Source organism: Pteronotus mesoamericanus, unplaced genomic scaffold (genome assembly GCF_021234165.1).
Source record: "Pteronotus mesoamericanus isolate MK-2021 breed Mesoamerican mustached bat unplaced genomic scaffold, CSHL_Meso_final scaffold_174, whole genome shotgun sequence".
In the NCBI taxonomy this organism is placed as follows: Eukaryota; Metazoa; Chordata; class Mammalia; order Chiroptera; family Mormoopidae; genus Pteronotus; species Pteronotus mesoamericanus.
The window spans coordinates 46,581,757-46,603,024 of record NW_026555309.1 but is presented as its reverse complement, the minus strand read 5'-3'; the positions used below and the strand labels follow the sequence as shown (position 1 = coordinate 46,603,024).

The following is a 21,268-nucleotide window of genomic DNA, read 5'->3' as shown; positions in this document are numbered from 1 at the left end:
GTCGCCGGACCCGTGAAGCTGGACAGCGTGCTGCTCCCTCTGGCTTCACGCTCCGCTCTGCGCCCGAGGCACCCGCTCTCGGCCTGAGGCTCTGCCCCTGCAGCCTCCTTTCCTTTCTCTTCACGAGTCGCACCCGTGTGAAGCCCAGCGGCTCCCTCTCCCCGTTTCCTGCCAGTGGGACCCCAGGATTCCCGCAGCCTGCCTTCCTTTCCTCCTGTCTCCGTGCTCTTCAGTCCGAGGCGGCAGTGCTTCTGCTGGTACAATGCCCTCGTTACACTCGTGGGCCTCCCCTGCCTGTCCCGGGGCCCACGCCGCTGGGGAGGGGGTTCTCACAGGCCCCCCCTGGATGACCCCTGCCTATCCCTGGCAGGTGCGCCGGTGCGCCGGTCCGCCGCAGGTTGCCCGGGCACGCCCTTGGCTCTCCGTGCCGAGCGTGCTTTCTTAACAGGAGTCTCTGCAGCAGTACCTTCCGCCGTCTGACGCGGCTGCAACGCCTAGATCCTCATGGTGGCTCCTTTTTGGTGCAATGGCCCCTTCCACAGCGTACGTCTTGCCTCCCACGTCCCCGTGGGCAGCCAGGAGACACCTGCCACGCCCCGCGCTGCCCTGGAAATCTCCAGGCTCACCGCGCATAAGCTCTGCTTCCCGCCCAGTTCGCCGCGTTTCCCGCCCCGTTTAGTAAGTCGCCTTCCCTCCAGTGGTGTGTTCCTCATTTCCTCCTAAGCCACAACTCGACAACGTCAGTCCGAACTCTACGAACAGTCCTTGAGGCAATGGAGGCTCTTCATGTTCCTCAAAGTTCTCCAGCCGCTGTTCAGTACCCAGCTTCAAAGCCTGTCCCACACTTTCAGGCGTTTGCCGCGGAAGCACCCACTCCCAGGAACAGAGGCTGCAGCAGCTTCCTGCATCAGCCACCACAGACGACCACACACGGGTGGTTGAAAACAGCAGGAATTGCTTTCCTCTGAGTCCTGGAGGCCAGGGGTCCAAAAGCGAGGCCTCGGCAGGGTCGTGCTTCCTCTGAAGGCTCTCAAGGCTTCCAGGCGGCCCGGTCGCCTGGCGGCCGTTGGCCTTCCTCCGGTTGTGGCCACGTCGCTCCCGGCTCTGCCCCATCTTCCCGTGGCTTCTCCGCATCTCTCCTCTTCTGTCTCTTGTGAAGACACTTGTCATTAGATTTAGGGCCCACCGTGTAGTCCGGGATGATTGCATCTCGAGACCCTTAATTGCACTGGCAAAGACCCTCTTTCCAAATATGGTCACAGGCACCGGGGATTTAGACGCGAACTTACCTTTCGCAGGCCCCCCCCCCCCGCCCCGCCCCGCCCCGTGCCCTCCCTAGTCACCCTGCAGCGGCTGGTTGGTGTTTTTGTAAAACTTCCACATCTTTTTGTTTGTGTTTTTAGAAAGTGTGCAGTGTTTTTTCATATAATTTAGTTTATTTGTAAGTTTGGAATTAAATACCATGAAATATTTTATTTTTATTTTTAGAGAGAGGGGAAGGGAGGGATGAAGGGGGGAGAGAAACATCGACGTGTGACAGAATATTGATCGTTGCCTCCGCACACCAGCAACTGGGGATCTGGTCCACGATCCAGGCATGAGCCCTGACCGAGAATCGAACCTGCAACCTTTGAGTTTGCAGGTGATGCCCAGTCCACTGAGCCACACCAGTCAGGGCGTGGTGAAATATTTTAGACACACATGACCTCTTTTAACTTACAACACGAACATTTTTCTATGGCATTAATTCACAATATAACATCCCTTTGCATGGCGGCCCTATCCTATTTAAACCAATCCCATGATGTAGAACATTCAGGTGGTTTCTATTTTGTTTTACTTTTTGGTATTAGAAACTGCTGCAGGGGACAGCTTTGCGGCTGCTCGGTGTGCGTGTCTATAACTGTTGTTGTAAGTAGCGTTTCTGAGTCCCAGGGTACAGGCAACATCAGCTTTATTGGCACCAGGGTGCTGTCCCCCGCTCAGAGTGGCCGGAGTCCCTGTGCCTGAACTTCCGGGTGGCGTCGCGTCGGTGAAGCCGTGGGGAGGAAGCCAGTGAGGGCGTCTGTCAGGTGTGAGCGGGGCTCCTGGGAGGAAGGGGCGGCGTGCAACGTGGGGTGTGCGCGGACGCGGGCACCGCCTGTCCGCGATGTGTGCACAAGGTGCCCGCTGTGTGTTAAAAGTGGGGAGACCGAGAGCCACGCTCCTGTTTGCAAGACGTCCGTCAGGAAATGCTGGAGGGTGGGTGGGAGCCGGGTAAGAGTGAGCCCCGCCGTGCGGGGGGGGGGGGGTCGGGGGCAGGAGGGCCCTGGCCGAGCACTTGGTGTGGGCGTCGGCCGCGTTCGCGGTGAGCGCAGTGTCCGACAGGTGCCTCTCAGGTGTTTGCTGGGCATTGCAGCTGCTCCTCCCTGCGGACTCAGTCCCTCTGCCTGCGGCTCCCGCCTTGGAGCTCAGAGCTGCACATGGGCAACAGCCTGGCCACTCCGACGTCCAACACTGCAGGCGCCCAGAGGAGGCCGTGACGGACAGACAGCGTCCAGAGCGGCCGAGGGGGGCTGGCTGTCGGTAATTGCAGCGGTGACCTCGGGGGTTCTGGTGCCGTGGGGCTGGACCTCCCGGACGTCCGTTTCCCATGGCTGTGCCTCCCTCGGTGCTGCGGGCTGGCTTTCTGCACTTAAGTTCTGACTGGTTTTTATCCATCGCATTCCAAGTGCTTTAAACCTCGCATTGCTAATGAGAGGTTACGTTAGTGCTGGCCCGTAGGAAATCCCCTGGGTCTTTCAGCAGCGGGCTCTCCCGTCGGTTGTGCAAGGAGGCCCGTGCGGTTTGTTTGGGTGCTGAGAGGGGTGCGGTCCACGTCCCGGTGCCCTGTGTCGGCGCGGGGGCCCCGGCCGCGACGCTGAGGGCCCGCCGCCCTGCGGCTGAAGGGCCCCAGCTCGGTCCCCACGGCACCCGTGGGGCCCGGGGAGGGGTCACAGGGGTCTTGGAGGGACGTCTGCCCCCCGGTTGGCAGTGCACCGTCTTTCCTGGTCTCCTGGCCGCTTCTTACCATCGGAAGTGCTGATGCGCCTTTTGAGGCGAGGGGTCAGCGCTTTGGAGGCCCGAATCAGTGGAGGGGAGCTGTGCCAGTGGCCTTTCCGGGAAGTGCGTCGCCCCGGAACTGCGAGGATGTTCCTTTCCCCGTGGTGACGCCTGCGAGTCCAGGCCTGGGGGTGGGGGTGACGCAGGTCCCCACGGCCCGACCGACCGGCATCCTGTGGAGAGGGGACGGCAGAGGGGCCCGCCCAGCCGTTGTGGGGAGCCAGGCCGCGCAGCGGGGCGCGGCAGGACTCGTGTGCGGGAGCCCTCAGGCGGCTTTGTGCAGGGCGCCTGGCGCTGCAGGGCTGGGGGCTGTTGTCACCCGCGGGGACGCTCTCCCAGGGGCCCGCGTGGTCCTGGGGGTGAGAAGCGTGGGGGCCCGGCCCGCGGTGGTGGTGGAGGGGGGAGGAAGACAGGCTTGAGAGAGGCCTGGGAGCAGAAGGATGGGGCCCCCCGAGGGAGGGGACGCGCGGGTGGGACCCAGGCCCTCCCGGGGCCTCAGGTGCTATTCACGAATGGGGCTGCGCGGCGGGGGCTGGGCCGGACCCTCTGTGCCTCTCGGGCCATCCCGGGACCCCCTGGAGCCCCGCCCCGGCGGTCTGGTGGGCCCGGCCTGGCTCGGTGGCCACGGGCTTTCAGGAGCCCACCAGGGTGGCTGGCCTGGTCCAGTTCGTGCGGTCGTCACCCCTCACAGGAGGCTCCCCAGGGAGGAAGGGCCTCCTCTGCCCGAGCCCGGTGGCTCCCACTGAGGTCGAAGTGGCGCTGAGCTCTGGCGGCACGGGGAGCTGCCTGTCGGGGGGAAGGTGCCTGCGGGGGGGGGGGGACTAGAGCTGTCACCTGTCACCCCTCCCAGGACCCTTGCATCACCTGTCCACCCGCCACAGTGCGCGGCAGCGGGGCGCGCGTCCCCAGGGGCGGGGGAACAGGTGTGAAGCTGTGGGGAGCACCAAGCTGAGGCAGCGGCAGGACCATCGGAATGGCGGGCGGGGGTGTGGAGGCAGCGCGGCTCCGAGCTGGTCAGGGGCTCCTGGGACGCGTGAGGAGGGGGTGCTCTGACCCAGACAGAGAGGCTGGCGCGGAGGAGGCCGGGCCAGGTGTTGGGGCTGCGGTTCCAGGGACCCTGAGGCTGTGAGCCGCCTCCTGGGGTTTGCAGAAAACTTCCAGAGGGTTTGAGGAGTGAGTCCAAGTAGTGAGTCCCTGGCCCAGGGGACCTGGGAGGGCCCTGGCGGGGTCAGACCACCTGCTTTTTTTTTTTTTTTTTAAGGACTTTATTTATGTATTTATGTTTAGAGAGAGAGGAAGGGAGGGAGGAAGAGAAACATCCATGTGTGCCTGCCTCTCACACGTCCCCGGCTGGGGAACCTGGCCCGCAACCCAGGCCTGTGCCCCGACTGGGAATCGAACCGGCGACCCTGTGGTTCGCAGGCCGGCGCTCGGTCCGCGGAGCCGCCCCAGCCGGGGCCCGACCACCTGCCTTCCTGAGGGCCCCGAAACGAGATCTGGGCAGGGAGGCCAGTCAAAGCCGAGGACTGCGGGGGGCGCCGGAGTGGGCCTCCTCCCCCGGCAGAGCTGCCGTCCCCTCACCGCTCGCGGCCAGGCCCTCGTCCCGGCAGTGGGGGCCCCCCGGGCCTGCGGAACCCTACCCGCAGCTGTGGCTCTGGCTGCCCCGTTCCCTGGTGCTGGCTGGGCTCCTCTCCTCTCAGCGTCCCCGTCCCTTGGCCGGCCGGCTGCAGCCTGCCCTTCCGTCCGGGAGGCCCGCTCTGAGACGGGCCCGAGGAACGGCCCTGCCCATCCCCTCCGGGGGCTGCGCGGCTGTGCCCGCTTCCGAGGCCCCTGCACGTGGCCGCCGTGTGAGGCACCCACGGGCACAGGCTGGTGGGCGGGGAGGCAGGTGACGGCGTGGCCGCTCCCGGGTGGGCAGCCTGACTGGAGGGGCCTTGAACGGCCTGGGACATTGCTTCTCCGAATGGTTGTCCCTGTGGCTTTGAAAAGTTAGGAAGAGCCTGGTGGTGCCCAGCCTTCTGCCCCATGTCTCACGTTTCATCGGCTTGAAACGGAGTCTCTTAAGATTCAATCGTGGACGGTGTCAAAATAGAACTAGCACAGATTTTTGGGGGGTGAGTTTTCCATAGTTATAGATCGGTTTATTGAAGTACAGGTTTCATTTGAAGCTTAGTAAGGAAGTGCTACTCCGGGACAGGCTGAACTGAGGTGCACCCAGAAGGAGCGAATAGAAAAGTAATGGGAATTGAGGTGTAAAGAATCACAAAATCCTGTTTTAATTCCTCACTTTGCCGTTTGCCCCAAGTTTGGTAACTGTTCGTTCTGGAGACGTGCAGCCGCCCTGGCCGGGGCTGAGTCCGGCCGGGGGGGGGGGGGGGGGGCGGCGGTGAGCAAGATGACCCGCAGGCCCCGAGCCAGCGTGGGGCCGCGGCCGCGCCCGCCTCCCCGCCCACCAGCCTGTGCCCGTGGGTGCCACCGCCGCGCCCTCCACTGCAGCCCTGGCCTGACCCCCAGCAGCCCTGCCTGCAGAAAGGGTGGGTGTTCGAAGGAGGTGGCCTGGCTGCTCAGGGCGTGGGCCCCGAGGGGCCTTGGGTTGAGGCTAGAGGAAGTGGGGGGGGGGGCGGGCCTGGCTGGAGACTGAGGCGGCCAGGGAGCCCAGCAGGGCGGGCGGGAGCGGAAGGGGAGCGGCTGGCGAGGACGGGGTGAGCGCCCAAGGGGTGGGCAAGGCTTCTGTGGCCCGGACCAGGGGTGGCCGTGGAGAGGGTGCCAGGTGGACAGGCTGGAAGGCAGAGCCGCCAGGGCCTGTGGGGTCCATGCCCCAGGGGCCGGCCTGAGCTCCTGGGGGGCGGTGGTGCTGCGGCCGCAGAGGGTCCCCACGGGCCTGCGCTGGCTTGCCGAGTGGGAGGGGCAGAGGCTGGGGCGGGCCGATGGGGCCTGGGGGAGCGGGACCTGAGCCGTGGCGGTGAGGGCGCCAGCCTAGGGGCCTGGGGCACGGCCGGGACGGGCCCCCAGCTCCTGCGTGGGGCGGCGGGTCCGCCTTCCCTCCTCTCCCAGGGTGCCCAGAAGGACGGGTGGCTTCCGGAGGGAGTGCGTGGTGGTGGCTTCGTGCCTGAGCATCACGTGCAGGAGCGCCCGGAGGGCCCTCAGCGGGTGGCCAGCGAGGGAGGCTGGGGGAGTGTGGGGTGGGGTGGGTGGGCCACCCGAGTGTGCCCGCATCCGGCCTCTCGGCCGGGCCGTCGGCTGGGGTCAGGCGCTGCGGAGCGGGGGGCCGGGAGGGGCGGGCGGTGCCGAGCCGGGAGCATGCGCCAGGCCCCGGCGGCATCGATCGGCCGAAGCCCCGCCCCCGGCCGGCAAGCCCTGCCCCGCGCCTCCGGGCTCCTCCCCCAGGCTGCGGCTCTGGCCGGGGCAGTGCGGTGCGGGGCTGGACTCTGCGTGGCGGGGACGCCCTCGGGGCCACTGGAGACATGGACCCCTCGCGAGCCATCCAGCACGAGATCAGCTCCCTCAAAGGTACGCGCCGGGGCCGGGCCGAGCTGGGTGCGCGGCCCAGCTGCGACCTCTGGCCGAGCACAGCCCCGCAGGGCAGCGGGCAGGGGCTGCCCCCCCGGCACAGCTGTGGGGATGGGGAGCTGGAGCGGCGAAGGCCGCAGGTCCCTGCCCCCGGGGAGCGCCGCCGGGTGCGGGGTCCGCCCGCGGGGCTGACGGGGCGACTCCGGCCGCTGCAGCAGCCCTGCAGCCAGCGCGCGCCGGGGGCGGGGCGGCTGCGGCGGGGGCGGGGCGAGGTGGGAGCTGGTGGGTGCGGCAGGTCGGCCCCTTACCCCTCCGGGGCTCTGCGGACCCGACGCCCCCCTTTTCCCCTCCGGGACTCTGCGGAGCCTGAGCCCCGCCTGCTGCCCTGCATCCGAGGGGTGGGCAGGGCTCCGGGGATCCCCGTGGGGAGGCGCCAGGCCGGCTGGCCCCGGGCGAGCCCACACTGCGGCTCTTTGTTCTGGGGCGGGGTGGCTGGGGGCTGCCCGAGGGCCCGGGCCGGTTGCCGCGGAAACCTGGAAGCGCCGCAGGGGTGGGGTGGGGGCGCCCCGGCTGGGCCGGGCTGAATCAGCAACTGCGGCTGCGGTCCGCAGGGTGGGGGCGGGGCAGAGGGGCGTCCTCCCAGCCGCGGGCGGGGGTGCGTGGCGGGGCTTGCGTGCTTCTGCCCTGTCCGCCGTGGGAACGAGTGCGGAGCGGGGGTGGCCGGCCGGACTGCTCTCCCCGCATTCCCGGGCGCGGGCCGGTGGGAGGGACGGGGATTCCCCGCCGTGCCCCGCCCCTTTCTCGGAGTCCCGCGTTGCTGCCCCCTCCTGCCCGGATGGCTCCGGTGCGACCGAGCCGGGCGGGTTGGCCCGACACCCGCGCAGGCCAGTGCGAGGGGAGCCCCTCAGTCCAAGTGTCGGGAGCCGTGGATGTGGCCTGGAATCATTTTGGGGGGGCCGTGGGTTGCTTTGGTAGGGCGCTTAGGAATTGGGGTGTTAGCTCGCGGAATCCCCCCGGGAAGACAGCGGGTGGCCGTGGAGGGAGACAGGAAGTCCGCATGGGGGGACTACGGGACAGGCCGGGAGAGCGGGCTCTCTTGGGGTCCAGGGCCGGGCCGCCGGCCTGAGCACGGGCCAGGAGCGCAGCGGACGCGGGCCCTGGGAGCCTCAGCCCTAGTGGCTGAGAGTGCCCGCGCGCGCGGTGGCCGGGGTTGAGGGGGCGTGTCGCTGCTTGCACCGCCCTGGCCCGCGCCCCACCCTCCGGGAGCAGGTCCGCGTGGGGCTGGCGGCCTCTCCGCCTGGCTGGTGGCCGCAGGGTGGGCGGGGAGAGAGCGGCGCGCGGAGCTGGCGGGCAGGGCTGTGGGAACGGTTGCTTGGCTGGGCCTTCCGACTTTCCACCGCCACCTCTGCCACGGCTGCGCGCCAGCCTGTGCTGGGCGCTGTGTTTGCCGTGAGCCCTGTGGTGCCATAGCAACGAGCTGCACAAACCCGCCCCACGTGCAGCCTCCCAGCCGCAGGCGCCTTCCACCGCGGCATCCTGGGCCCTGCCCAGTTTATAATCGGTTCCTGGGTTGCAGGGCTTGCTGAGGATGGGTGTGTCCACGGTGGGGGGGAGGCCCAGATCCGGCTGTGGGTCAGTGTGGGCGGAAGCAGCAGAACCTGGGGAGTCCGGTGTGGGGTGGTCGGAGGGGGGGGGCCACAGGGCATCCCTGGCTGAGCCTCAGTCCTGGTGCCCAGGGGTGATGATGGGTGTGGCCGGCCAGGCTCCAGGGCCCTCAGCGGGGCCAGTGGCTGCTCCCACGGCTGTTGGTCCCCCCCCCTTCACTTGGTCCCCCGGCCCTCTGCTAGTGTGGCCCTCCTCTGACCAGCGTCTGTGCAGCTGGCCCACGGGCGTGTGCGCAGGGTGGGGTGTCTGTGGGGTGGCAGGGGCCCCCCGGGCCTGGGGTGGCAGACACTTGGTGACTTTGATTTCCTGCGGCAGCTGAGAGTTCCTGGCCTCCGACAGCTGGCCTGGGTGTGGGGGTGGGCGGAGGCCCCACTCATGGCCTGGGGACTCCATGTTCCTGGGCCCCTCGGATCGGGCCTGGGGAGTTCTAAATAGGGTCGCCATTGTCTCGGACCTGGCATGGGAGGTGGACAGCAGCCAGTGGTGCTTGCAGCCCTCCGGTCCGCGTGTGGCAGCCGCTGCTGCTGCTGCAGTTCCCCCGGGGCCTCGGTCCCCAAGACCGCAGCCCTCCCCCAGGCCTCGAGGACCCCAGTCCTCGTCCTCCTCCCTCAGCCCTCACGCGCCCCCAGGCACAGGTGGCCCAGCGCCCTTCCTGAGGTCCTTGGGGGCCCGTGAAACCCCGAGGCCACAGCCCTGTGCTGGGTCCCCGGCCTGAGGTCCCCTCCCGCCCTCTGCCCCTGGCTGCCATCTTCCCAGTCTGCCCCCTGTGAAACTCCTGTTCCAGCGCCGCTCCGGGCCCCCTCCCCCTCGTCTGGGGAACCTTGAAGGAAGTGTGTTTAGAAACTGATGTAATTTCTGACGTTGGAGCTGAGTGGCCTGGGAGGGGAGGGAGGGGGCGGCCTAGGCTGTCGCTGCCTCTGCGAGGTGCCCCCGACTCTCCTAGGGGGCCGGTGGCTGTGGGTGGGAGGGGCCGCCCGTGCTGCTGAGTCAGAGGGGGCCGGCCTGGGCGTCCTGGAGGGAGGGCAGGCGGGAGGCTCGCGCAGGCGGTGGGCAGGCCCAAGTGCCGGCAGGCAGGAATCGCAGGAGCCAGGCAGCCAGGCGCCAGAGCCTCAAGTCCGGAGCCCAGGCCCTAGAGCTCAGCGCCGGGCTTGCCTGCCTGTCACAGACCCCGTGGCTGCCTGTGCCGAGGCGCCTCTTCGGCCTCCTCCCTGCGCCCTGCCCGCGCCCCCTGCTTACCGGCTGTGCAGCCATGGTGGCTGGCATGCTCATGCCCCTGGACCAGCTGCGGGCCATTTACGAGGTGCTCTTCCGGGAGGGTGTGATGGTGGCCAAGAAGGACCGGCGGCCCCGCAGCTTGCACCCCCACGTGCCCGGCGTCAGCAACCTGCAGGTCCTGCGCGCCATGGCCTCCCTGCGGGCGCGAGGCCTGGTGCGGGAGACCTTCGCCTGGCGCCACTTTTACTGGTACCTCACCAACGAGGGCGTGGCCCACCTGCGCCAGTACCTCCACCTGCCGCCGGAGATCGTGCCCGCCTCTCTGCAGCGGGTGCGCCGTCCCGTCGCCATGGTGATGCCGGCGCGCCGGGCCCCGCACGTGCAGGCTGTGCAGGGCCCCTTGGGCTGCCCGCCCAAGCGGGGGCCGCTGCCCGCAGAGGACCCTGCCCAGGAGGAGCGGCGGGTCTACCGCCGCAAGGAGCCTGAGGAAGGGGCCCCCGAGCCCCCGGTGGCGCCCGCGACCACGGCGGGGACCCTGGCGCGGCCTGGCCCGGAGCCTGCCCCAGCCACAGGTCAGCTGCGTCCTGGTCCCAGCCACGGGGAACGGGAGGGGGTGCTGGGGCCCAGGCCTGGTGTGGGGGGTGGGGGGCGGGACAGTAGCCCTTGTTGGGGGCTCCGCTCACACCAGCCGGCGGCCCTGTCTCCGCCTGAGGGTGCTGGGTGCTCTGCTGTTGGACCACGTGGCTCCTCCTCCTGGCTGCAGGACCTGGGGTGGGCAGGCCGAGCAGGAGCACATGGGCCCCTGCCAGCCCATCCCCAGGCACACCCTGGGGCCAGGGGTGGGGCTTGTGGCCCCGGACTGGCAGGACCAGCTGTTAGCACAGCCCTGCCCCTCTCCCCAGCGCTGCCCTCACCCAGGGGCCTGCCTGCCCCAGGCCCTGCCTGCGCGGGGAGGGGGGGACACACGGAGGAGGCACTGGGGTGGGTGGGGTACAGCCGCCTGCCTGACCTTTCTTACCCGGCGTCCAGTGGGGGCGCCCCCTGCCCCCATGGTTTCGTGGCTCAGATGTGGTACTTTGTCCTGAGGTGCTCGGCTGGCTCGGCGTTGGTGATGGCCTAGGGGGCAGCCCTGGGCGGGGCAGAGGGGCAGAGCCCAGGCCGAGGCACGCCGGCCGGCCGGCCGCAGGGCGCAGGGCACTGGGCCCAGCCCAGGGCAGACAGGCCCCTTTTCGTAGGAGCCGGGCCTCCGCGGGCAGGACAGGCGCTGTTGTCCCAGGGGCCGCCAGCGGCCCGTCGCCGGTCCCCGTCTGTGGCATCCCTCTGTCCCTGAGCACCTGTGCTGGCGGGACCCAGGCGGGTGGGTGAGGCGTGTCCCACGCATCCCGGAGCTCGCCGGCCGTGGTGTTGGCCGGGGGTGGCCCGGGTCCTCCAGTGCGAGGCAGGCTCACGCCCCCTGCCTCTGTGTCTTCACACTTGGGGAGGAACGAGGTCGCTGGGGGGCTGGGACGGGGGCATGGGCGTGGCTGGCTGGGTGGGCAGGGGTTTGCCTGGCGCACGGGGGTTGCGGGACCCAGGTGCTGGCCCACGGCGCTGAGCAGGGCCCCCGTCCTGGCCTGGTCTGGGTCGGACCCCCTGGGTCCGTGCCCGGGGAGCCCCCTGGGCGGGTGGGTGGGATTGTGGGGTGCAGGCTGCCTTGGGCTCTCCCGTGGCCTCTCCCGTTCCTGTCAGCAGGCCATGGTAGTGTTTCCACGAGAGGAAGGCGTGTGGCCGGGCGCCTGCCGACTGGTCAGCACTGAGCAGCACCTGGTTGCCAGGTCCCGGCCCAGGGACCCTGGACGCGGGCCTCCCCTCCCCACGCCCACCCTCGGGGCTTTGCCGGCCAGCCGCCGCCCCCTCTCCGGTCAGGGTGTGGTGACCGTGGCCCCTCCCTCCTTTTCTCCGCTCCCTTCCTGGCTCTGGCTCTGTTGGACCTTGGACCGCTGGGCTGCCTGGTGGGCACTTGGCCGCAGGGCCAGGAGGGGGCTGGGTGTGGCCGCAGTGGGCGGGGGGCACCCCCGTCCTGACGGAGGTGACTCAGTCTTCCCCCCCCTGCTCTCGCCGCAGCCGCTGCTGGTGGCGCTCAGAGTTTCCAACAGGAAATGAGCTCCAGCTCCAGGCTGAGTCAGGGCCGGGGTGTGGGCTCCCCCTTCCCCTGCGTCCCCCCGCTCAGGATCCCGCACAGGAACCCGGCTGCTCTCGATCCCCAGGGCGCCTGGGTTGCCGGGTGGGGTGCGGTGCTTCCTCACCACCGGCAGGGGCCGGGGTGGCTCCACACTGGGCCAGGTGGTTCTGGTGACATCCAGGTCTCCAGGCCTGGGGACGACGGTCACGCAGCGAACCCCAGGGCACGCCCTCCCCTCCCTCCCTCCCCGTCTCCCCTCACCGTTGGCGGGAGGGTGCGGTTGGGAGCCTGTGGGGCCCCCTGCCCTGGTCCCCACAGCCACCTCCGTTGGGTGGGCCTCCTCTGCCGCCCAGCCCAGGCCGGGAAGCCGTGGACGCTGCCGGGCAGTCCCATGTGCCCCGGCCCCTCCCTGTGCCCTGCCGCCCGCTCCTCCGTGGGGCAGGTGTCTGCCAGCTCTGCCGCCCACATACCCGCCAGACCCCGACGCAGCCCCCCGCCCGGGGAGCCCCCGCCGTCTGGGAGTGATCGTTGACGCAGCTTCGGGAGCAATCAGGGAGGGCCCCTCTGAGGAGGTGCCCTGAGCCGGGCCTGACCGACAAGGGGAACCTGCTTGGCCACAGCAGCCCCGCAGAGGGAGGGGCCCAGGGAGGCCTGGGGGCGGGCGGGCGGGCGAGACCGGGGATGGCCAGTGGCCGGGAGTTTGGGTTTGCTGTGTAGGGTGAAGTGCGTCTTTATACGTGAATTTCAAAGTAACGCTTTTCCTGCCTCACAACTCTGAGCCCAGACGTTTTGGAGAAAACGGCGCCACTGAGCACTGGGCACGTGCGCGCACGATGCTGCGCCCGCCTGCACTTTTGCCTTCCGTGGCCGGGGGCCCGGGGTCGGTGCGCAGAGCCGCGCTGCCCCTCTGGGCGGCTCAGTGGGGCCGGTGTGGTCGCTGGACGCGAGGGTCCCGTCGGCTTCGGTGACAGTCCCCAGCTCTGCGTCGGGGTCCTGCGCCTGTTGTGGGACATAAGGGGGGTTATGGCAGGATCAGGCTCGCTGGAGGCCTGGCCCTGCAGTGGCTGGTGGGTGGCGGAGGACCACAGGGACAGGGGTGCGCGGCGGGGCCCTGGCCCCCGCTGGTCGAGCTGGCGTGGGGGGCGATGGGGGGAGGGCCAGCTCTGGGAGTGGGGGGCGCGGGAGCGCGGGCAGCCAGCGCAGGAGGAAGGCTGGTGGGCCCTGGGGCTGTGCCCGAGGGCAGGCTGGCCCACTGAGCCACCCGGGCTGGCCTGACCCATTGGTCAGCGGCCCTCCGCTCCGCTCCCCTCTGACTAAGGGGTGGCTGTGAGGAGGAGCCAGGGCTCCCAGAGCTGGGTGGGGAGCCGTCCCTCAGCCTCCCACCCCTTCCCGCCTTCCTGCCTCCCTTCCTCTCTTCTCTGTGGCTTGAACCGCCTGCTCCGTGCTAGCAGCCATGGACAGGTACAGCATGGAGGAGCTGATTCAGCTGGGCCAAGGTAGGGCAGGGCCTGGCAGGGCTGCGGCCAGCGGGGGGGCGGGGGCCCGGGGAGGGGGTTATCCAGGCCTCTGACTGGGCCCCGGGCAGGGGGGAAGAGGGAGGCTGGACCTCAGGAATGCAGGATGAGTACAGTTCCCGCTCAGAGCTGCCCTGGGGCGTGTCCGGAGGCATCTGGCCCTGCCCCAGGTCTCTGTGGGGCGGTGGAAGCTGCTGACTGCCTTGGAGGAGCTTAAGCCGGTCCCCTGACCCCCCAACAGGCTCCTCTGAAGGTCCCCTAGCCCAGCCCTGGTCAACAGAGCCGGCCACTGCAGGCCAGTTCCCTTCAGAGACGAGTGTCTGAAGCACCGGGTGGGCCTCCCCACGAGGGCCAGGCTGCCCGACCCAGGCGGTCATGGGCCAGGCGTGGCTTGCTGTGCGTTGCTGCCGGCTGACGGGGTGCCCAAGGGGCCTCTGGGCTCCCCTCCAGCCTGCAGGACCACAGGCCAGCCCCTCGCCCTTTGCGTGCCTGGCTCCTCACTCCCGTGACGCTGTGATGGCATGCGGCTCACTGCCGTTGCACTGGGACGGTTTGGTAGGGTCCTGCTTGTCACGCAAGTGCCACGAGGGGCCAGAGAGACCCCACATCCAGTCCCAGGCCTGTCTGCCAGGGCCGGGGGCGGGCAGGATGGTGACCCCCACGTCCTGTTTCCCCAGGCTCCCTGACATCCTGGATGTGGCTCGGGCCTGCCTGCCGAGGACAGCCTCCGGCCCCAGGCCTTGGGCAGACAGCTGCCGTTGGGGTTCCTGGGGTGGGGCCAGGGTGGACGCCGGGAGTGGCCTGGGGCAGGGAGGCACAGCCCCTTCGTGGGGGAACTCGGTCACATCCCCGTGGCCCTGCCCTGGGGGCTGCCCGGGCCTGTGGCTGGAGGTGCGGCCTCGGGGAGGCCGCCTGCCCTGCAGGGGCAGGTGCTGTGTCGAGTGCCTCGTGTTGGGGCTCCCTTGCCCCTGTGGCCTTTCCCAAGTGCACCCCACTGCTGCTCAGGTGGGGGTGCGCGCCGCCTCCCTGGGGCCTTTGCTGGGCCAGGAGGCTGCTGCTGCTGCTCAGAACTGGGATGGGAGCCGGGGGGTGATGCCGGTGGGCGCCCCCGGCTGGGCCGCACGGGGCGAAGGCCTGGGCCCCGGTGCCCTCGCTCGGCACGTCATGTTCTAAGTCTGGACAGATGACGGGCCTCGCTGTCCTCGGATATTTATATCCCCGGGCCCCCTGCCCACCCGCCCCTCCCCCACAGCGCGCTGCTGACAGCGCAGGCCTTGCCCTCCGCCCTCCCACATTGCTGGGCCTGCTCTCCGCCGCCTGAGGGGCCTGTGACCCTCCCACGCCCCGCGCCCACTCCTGTCTGCCCCGCGCGCGTCTGCTGTTGTCCCCAATGAAGGTCGTGCCGGGTAGGCGAGGGTGCAGCTGGGGCGGGGGCCGGGGTGAGGGCTCGGCCCTCTTCCCCCGCACAGAGCCTGCCACCCCGGGACATCCCCCGCCCCGCCCCGTCCCTTCGACCCTGTCCGCTGTCCCCCGTGGGGGGCCTTGGGACTCTGGGGGCAGCTGTCTTTGAGTGTGGTCGGGTCACCGCAAGCCTGGGGCAGCAAGGGCTGGGGCGCTGGCATGCGTCCCCTCCGCGCCTGGCAGCTGTCAGCAGAGGGCACCGTTGGGGGCAGAGCGGGGTATTGGGCGCCGGGGTCACCCTCCCGCTGGGGGTGCGGGGACCTGTGCCCAGGCTGAGCTGGGGGTGCTGCGGCTCGGCCACGCGGCACCCACGAGTCTCCACAGGCTCCTCCTCCTGGCGGGTGTGGCTGTGGGTACGCAGGGGTTAAGGCTCCCGCTAACCTTGAGCTTGATCGCTGTGCGCAGGGACAGCTGAGCTGGGCTGGGCACAGCCCGGGTGGGGACCGCTGCGAGTGGGAGGGAGGAGGGGAGGTGGCGGTAGGAGCCTAGTGGTGCAGGGGCCAGACGGGGGCCGGGACTAGTCTCAGCCCGGCCGGCAGAGCCGGAGGGCGGTCCTGCCGGCGGGCCGTCCCTGCTCCTGGGCCCCCGGACCGCCCTCACGCGGGGAAGGGAGGGGGCTGCCGGCCTCCTGCGGAGTGCCGAGGGCGCGGCGGCTCCGCCTGCTCCGCCCCGAGCCTCGGGGTCCCAGAGCCATGGAGCCCTCGGGCAGCCTGTTTCCCTCCTTGGTGGTCGTGGGCCACGCTGTCACCCTGGCTGCTGTGTGGCACTGGCGCAGGGGGCGCCGGCAGGCGCAGGATGAGCAAGGTAAGCCCTGGCGGCTGCTGCTGAGGGCTGCTGGCGCCAGCCACCGCCGCCCCTGCCAGAGGGGGCCGGAGGCGGGGCGGGGGCGAGGGGCCGCCTCCCTCCCACCCCGGCATTTCCTTGTTCCCTCCCCTTCCTGTGCTGGCCACAGCAGCACATGGTCGTCCCGGCCTCCCACCCTGCCCTGGGGACCCTGCCTGCTCCACTGGACAGGCCGTGGCTGTGGCTCCACTCTGGGCAGCCGTGTGGGGGAGAGGCTGGGGCCGGGGTCTGGACAGGGGCCCGGGCACTGCAGGTGCGCCCCTTCGGAAGCGAGGCCCCTCCCTGTGGCTAGGGACAGGGTGAGCCCAGGTGGCTGTCAACACGGGAACCGCAGGTGCAGGTGTCCTCCTCCCTCCTACCTGGACTGAGGTCCCGCCCACTGCGCGAGGCTGCGCCGCAGTCGAGGCAGGTGCCTGCACACCCTCAGCCAGCACCCAGGACGGGCGCGGGGCGGTCGGCCAGCCTGCACCCTGCCCCCGGCTCAAAGTCACCGCTCTGGGCTGCAGCCCCACACGGGCGGGCGGGGCCGGCCTCCGCTCCGGGAACGAGCCGGCTTCTGGCCAGGGGACTGCCTAACGGGGATGTGGAGGGTGTGTTCTGCTCTGCGCCCAGCGCACCTGGCGTGTGGGGCTCCTCCGCGGTGGAGGTGGCCAGGCTGCCCCCGGCAGGCCTGCTCGCTCTCAGCCTCGGCGCCAGACCTGGTGGCCCTTGGATCTGAGCCGGACGGGGCTTCTAGGCGTGGTTTTTGCGGCCACGGAGTGTGTGGTGACTCAGCTGCGTTCAGTGAAAGGCACAGGCCAGGTCTGCCCCTTGGATCTGGCCCCCCCCAAACTCAGCCTACTCTTGTCCCCTGTCCCCAAGTGGGGAAGGGGCTTCCATTTGGCCACTCTCCTGGCTGCTCCCTGTCTCCACTGCTCAGCGGTGCCCCTGGGGCCCGGGTACCTCCGTCCTGGCCACCCTCGGCCCGCTGCTCCCTGCCCCTCCCCCCGCCTCTCCAGCGCATCCTGCCGGGAGCCTCCTGGCGGGGAGATTCCCAGCTCCTGGGCGTCCCCCGGGACTCCCGTCCTGGGCAGCCCCTGCGTTCCCAGGCCTCCTGTCCTCGTGGGCAGCCGCCCCTGCGCCAGCCCCGCAGGGCAGCAGGGCCCTCTCCCTCCAAGTGGGGGTGCGGCTTCCGGGACGGCACTGGGCGGGGCGCCCCACTAGGGGCAGGTTCTTCGGGTCTGGGCTGCGTGCCGCGCGCTGCTGCTGGCAGCGGGGGAGGGTGTGGGGCGCAGAGCCGGGCTTCGCGGCGTGGGCTGGGGAGCAGAGGCACCGCCGTGCCGCGTGCCCTCGTTCTTCGCCACCGGGACTGCGGGGTGCCCGCTCATGGCGGGGGCCAGTGCGTGGGGGGCGGGAGGCGCCTTCGCTGCGCGGGAGGTCTTGCTGGAGCAGCGGTGCTGGCTGGACGGGGGCTGTGAGCAAGCCCGCAGGGGCTACCTCTACGGGCAGCTGTGCTGCGTAGGTGGGTGCGGTGCGGAGGGGGGAGAGGTGGTGGCAGGGGGAGGGGGGGAACTGCTGCCAGCCGGGGGGAAGGGGCGGTGCCCGTCCCAGGTGCAGCCCCGCCCCGCCCTCGGTTCCGGAAACACCTGGGAGGAAACACCTGGGAGGAAGGCGGGGCGGTGTCCCCCAGCCCCGTCAATCCCTTCGCTGCAGCCGGGGGAGGTGGGCGGGGCCCGCTGGCGGGGATTTGGCCTTGGGTTCTGGGCACCGGGCAGTTGGCAGCCCGGACTGGAAGGGGGAGGAGGGAAGGCGGGCAGGGGGGCGTGGCTCCACGGGGGCTTCCCGTCCCGGATGCGGCTTCCTGAGTTGGGGGACCTCCGACTCTAGTTCTCACATCTGTTTTTACAGGGGTGCCCCTCGGAGGACCACGGGCAGCTCCAGGGGACACTGGGCTGGTGGCAGAAAGTCAGCTGCTTCGCATAGTTCAGGGGTCAGGCACATGTGTAGGAGCCAGTGCTGGGCCGTGTCCTGGGGGAGACCGCGGAGGAGTGCAGCCGGGTTGGAGCCAGTGGCCTGGCAGGGAGCCAGGGGCCTGGCCGGGGGCACAGGGGGCTGGGCCAGCCTGGGAGACGCTGTCCATGGGCTTGAGGGCCCGAGCAGGAAGGACCGGGGCTGGGAGGGAGGAGGGGGGGAGGGTGAGCTCTGAGACCCCCGGGGGCTCCGAGGGGGAGTCTCCCAGGGGCACGCTGCACCGCCGCCCCACCCCCTGTGCAGGCCCCAGCGGCCAAGAAGGCTGGGCAAGGGGCTGGGCTGGGGCCTGGGCTCACGCCAGCCTTGGACAGCAGGCCCGACCTCCTTTAGGTTCCAGCTTCCGCGCTCCCAGAGCCCCCTGCCGGCCCCTTCCCCGGGGCCCCTGGCCTCTGTCCCCTTTTACCAAAAAGACCCCTGCCCGTGGCCTCCCTGCCGCCGCTGGCCCAGCCCAGAGCCCACACGGAGCAGGTGCTCAACCCCGGTTCCCGAGCTGTGGACTGCTGCTGGGCGGAGGGTCCGCCCGCGGCGCTGCAGGCCTGAGGAGGGGGCTGGTGGGCGTGCTGGGGGCTGTGAGCCGTGGGGTCAGATTTAGGATTTCGTTGAGATTCTCTCAGGAGACGGAAGCGCAGACGGTGGGGCTGTGGGGGCCGCTGAGCGGCTCAGCCCCTCCGGCCCGGGGCAGGCGGGGAGTAGGGGAGGGAAGTGTCTGCAGGTGGAGCCAAGGGGTCTTTCCGCCTGTGGGCGGGACTAAGTTTAAGGGGAGGGGGTGCTTGGCCAGCTCCTCCAGGCTTGGGCCCCACCCCGTGGGGTTTGGGCGCCCTCCTGTGGCCACAGCGGGCAGCACACATGGGGTGGGGTGAGCTTTTCCCGGAACGGGGCCCTGAGTGCTGGGGGGGCGGTGCTCACAGCTGGATCACATCAAGCCAGATGCTCCGACTGGAAAATTCTTGTGGTCTGGGCGGCGCATTCCTTCCTCTGGCGAGTCCCCCGAGCTGGCCGCGGGCAGCTCCGCGGCTGCACCCTTTGCCCCGTCTTCCACCTTTACAGCCCTGAACGGCTCTTATCTGGGAGCCCTGCCCAGTGCAAACAGCCCCACCCGTCCTGTGCCCACTGCCCCAGAGCAGCTTCCTCTCCCGTGAGTCACTGCCTGAGCCCCCTCCCCAGCCCTGACTCACTGGCAGGGGGGGGGGCCTCTGAGTGCTCGCCCCCTCCCAGCGAGGGGCAGAGTTCCTGGGCTCCGCTCCGGGCTGGGCCGTGAGTCAGGGCTCAGCTATGTGCTGCTCCTGCCGCCGCGCGCTGTGCCTGCCGGCAGGAGCACCCAGTGGGCAGCCCGGCCGGCCCAGACCTGTGCGGGACCGGGCGGGGGGGGGGGGGGGGCGGCCGATAGGGCCGAGCAGAGCCCAGCGGGGGCTGTGGCCGTGGCGGGGCACGTGGGTCTGAGGAGAGGTGGGCTTTAGGCAGCTGCAAGGCAAGGGCGGGCGGTTGGTCCCGGCCAGGCCAGGTGTCAGGCAGCCGGGGGAGTCCCTCCAGCAGGTGGGGCAGGCGTGCAGCTGGAGGGTGGCCTGGCCTGAGCCTGCTGGGCTCTCTGAAGGAAGGGGTGGCCCCGGGGACACCCTGGGTCCAGCCACACTCAGGCCCCCTCGCCGGGCTGGCGGTGGCCTTTGGGATGCAATCTGTGTGCAGTGAGGCCCCATCCCCTCACACCCCCGTCTCCCCGCAGGGCTGCGGCCGGCAGGGTGGGTGAGGAAACCCCTGGGTTTCCTGTTTCTGTCGGGGAGGGTGTGGCGGTGGGGGAGGGGCTGTCTGCCTTCTTCCCCGACACTCCCTCTGGGGGGTGGGCAGGGTGGGGTGGGGCCCGGGGGGGCGGGACGTGGTGCTGGGGAGTGGAGCGGCAGGGAGTGGCCTCACCACCTCGACTGGGAGCTCGGCCGCTGCCGAGGGAGAGCGTCCTTTGCCGCGTCGCCAGCCGTAGCCGCTGGTGTGCACTTGGGGAGACAGAGCACAGCACCTGGGGGCCAGGGACTAGGCGCCGAGGGGCGGGGTGGCAGCATGTCTCAGCACCAGCTCCGCGTGCCCGAGCCCCAGGCCTTTGGCCACAAGAGAACCAGCTCAGAGGACAACCTCTACCTGGCTGTGCTCAGGGCCTCGGAGGGCAAGAAAGGTAGTGGGCGCTGCTCCTGGGCAGGGCAGGCTGAGGCGGGAAGGGCCCGCTTCCTGTGGCAGGAAGCGGGGCTCTGGGTGGGGCCCAGGCTCTGAGGGTCTGAGTTTTGGGGGACAGCCTCCGATAGGGCGGGGACCTTGGGCGGTACGCTGTGCAGGCCCGAATGCAGAGCTGCCTGGCCGCGGCCCCTGGGCCTTGGGTGTACGGCCGTGGCGGTGGGGGCTCTCTGCCCTGCACAAGGCCTCTACCCTGTTGGGACCACACGGTGCCCCCTTGCCACCCCCCGGCCAGGCCTGGGTCCTGGCCCGGAACCTCCCTGCTTAGGTCTCCAGGAGGCAGCCTGTGCGGGGACGGGGCAGGCTGGGACTTGTGCGCCCCGGGCTCTGGGCGCGGCTGCCAGCTCTGGACCCTCCCCTCTCAGGAGGGAGACAATAGGGGGCCTGAGCAGCAGGTACCTACTGCGCCCCCGCTCCCCTCCCTGCCCTCTCAGGGCTGGCTGGGCCTGGGCGCCAGGTCTGTGCCCGTCAGGGGGATGGCGCCGGGTCTCGGTGTGGTTCTGAGTCCCTCTGTGGGCGCCGGGCTCCGTGTCTTCATGGGGTCACCTCCCGGGGGCTGTAAGGGCCTCTCCCTGGCCCCTGGTAACCGGCCTTGTCTCCCCCAGATGAGCGGGACCGTGTGCAGAAGAAAACCTTCACCAAGTGGGTCAACAAGCACCTCATCAAGGTCGGTGCCTGTGTGTGCACGTGGTGGGGGCTGAGGAGCGCGGGTCGGGGTGAAGGGGGGCGCCCCTGGCCCTCCAGGCAAAGCCAGCGCCGCCGGCAGGGTCCCACCGGCCTGGGACCTCACCCTTTATCTCAAAACTGTGACTTTCTGTCTTCCTCTGCTTCCTCCTGTCTCCTCCTCCTCCTCTTCCTTCTCCTGGACTCTCCGGGCCTCCCTCACCTGTGCTGTAGCACTGGAGGGCCGAGGTAGGTGCCTCCGAGCCCTGGGGTGGTTCTGAGGGCTCCCTGCCTCTTGCTTTCCGGGCCGGTGCTCCCCCGACCCCCAGGGCCTGCTGGTGGCTCCTCGGAGCCGAGGCCAACCCTTGCCCCGCCCTTGCCCCGCAGGCCCAGAGGCACATCAGCGACCTGTACGAAGATCTCCGTGATGGCCACAACCTCATCTCCCTGCTGGAGGTGCTCTCAGGGGACAGCCTGGTACGTGCCCTCGCCACCCGCCCCTCCGCAGCCCCTCCTGCCTCCCCCGGACAACCCCCTGCCTTCCCTCCTTGAGGCCCGGCCCGGCCGCGACCCCCTGCTGTGGGCGCACGGCCCTGCTGCTCTCCTCGTCCAAACCCTGACACAGTAACCTCATGCTCTGCTCTGCTTTGGTTTCTCTGCTGCTTGGACTCTGAACCTTGACCTCTGCCCTTTACCCTTTGCCCTGCTCTGGCCGGGCAGCCAAGAGAGCGGGACTTAATCAGGAGCTCGCGCCTGGTGAGTGGTTGTGCCCTCCGGCCACGGCGGCACGTGGGCTCCCTGAGCCCGGAGCCCAGCTCACTTGGGACTGGTGGCCTGTCTGGCCCAGCCGGGGCCTGGCGCTCGGGTGGGCGGATGGCCCTCTGTCCAGCCGCCTGCTGTGCTGCCCAGGGCCAGGCCGGGACCTGCC

General features: G+C 70.0%; 1 protein-coding gene across 12 annotated transcripts in view; it reads left to right on the top strand.

Annotated features, from left to right (window-relative positions):
• Window positions 1-21,268, top strand: part of PLEC (plectin) — a 50,472-nt gene that overhangs the window by 7,908 nt on the left and 21,296 nt on the right. For 3 of the 12 annotated variants that reach the window (XM_054590582.1, XM_054590572.1, XM_054590579.1), the window contains exons 2-3: window positions 20,283-20,344; window positions 20,728-20,817. In XM_054590582.1, coding sequence (XP_054446557.1) covers window positions 20,283-20,344; window positions 20,728-20,817 — 152 coding nt within the window. Of the gene's footprint in view, window positions 1-9,505; window positions 10,044-14,389; window positions 14,553-15,130; window positions 15,412-19,468; window positions 19,622-20,282; window positions 20,345-20,574; window positions 20,590-20,727; window positions 20,818-21,268 lie in introns of those variants that run through there. The other 9 variants (XM_054590571.1, XM_054590578.1, XM_054590580.1 and 6 more) reach the window with 8 other exon arrangements.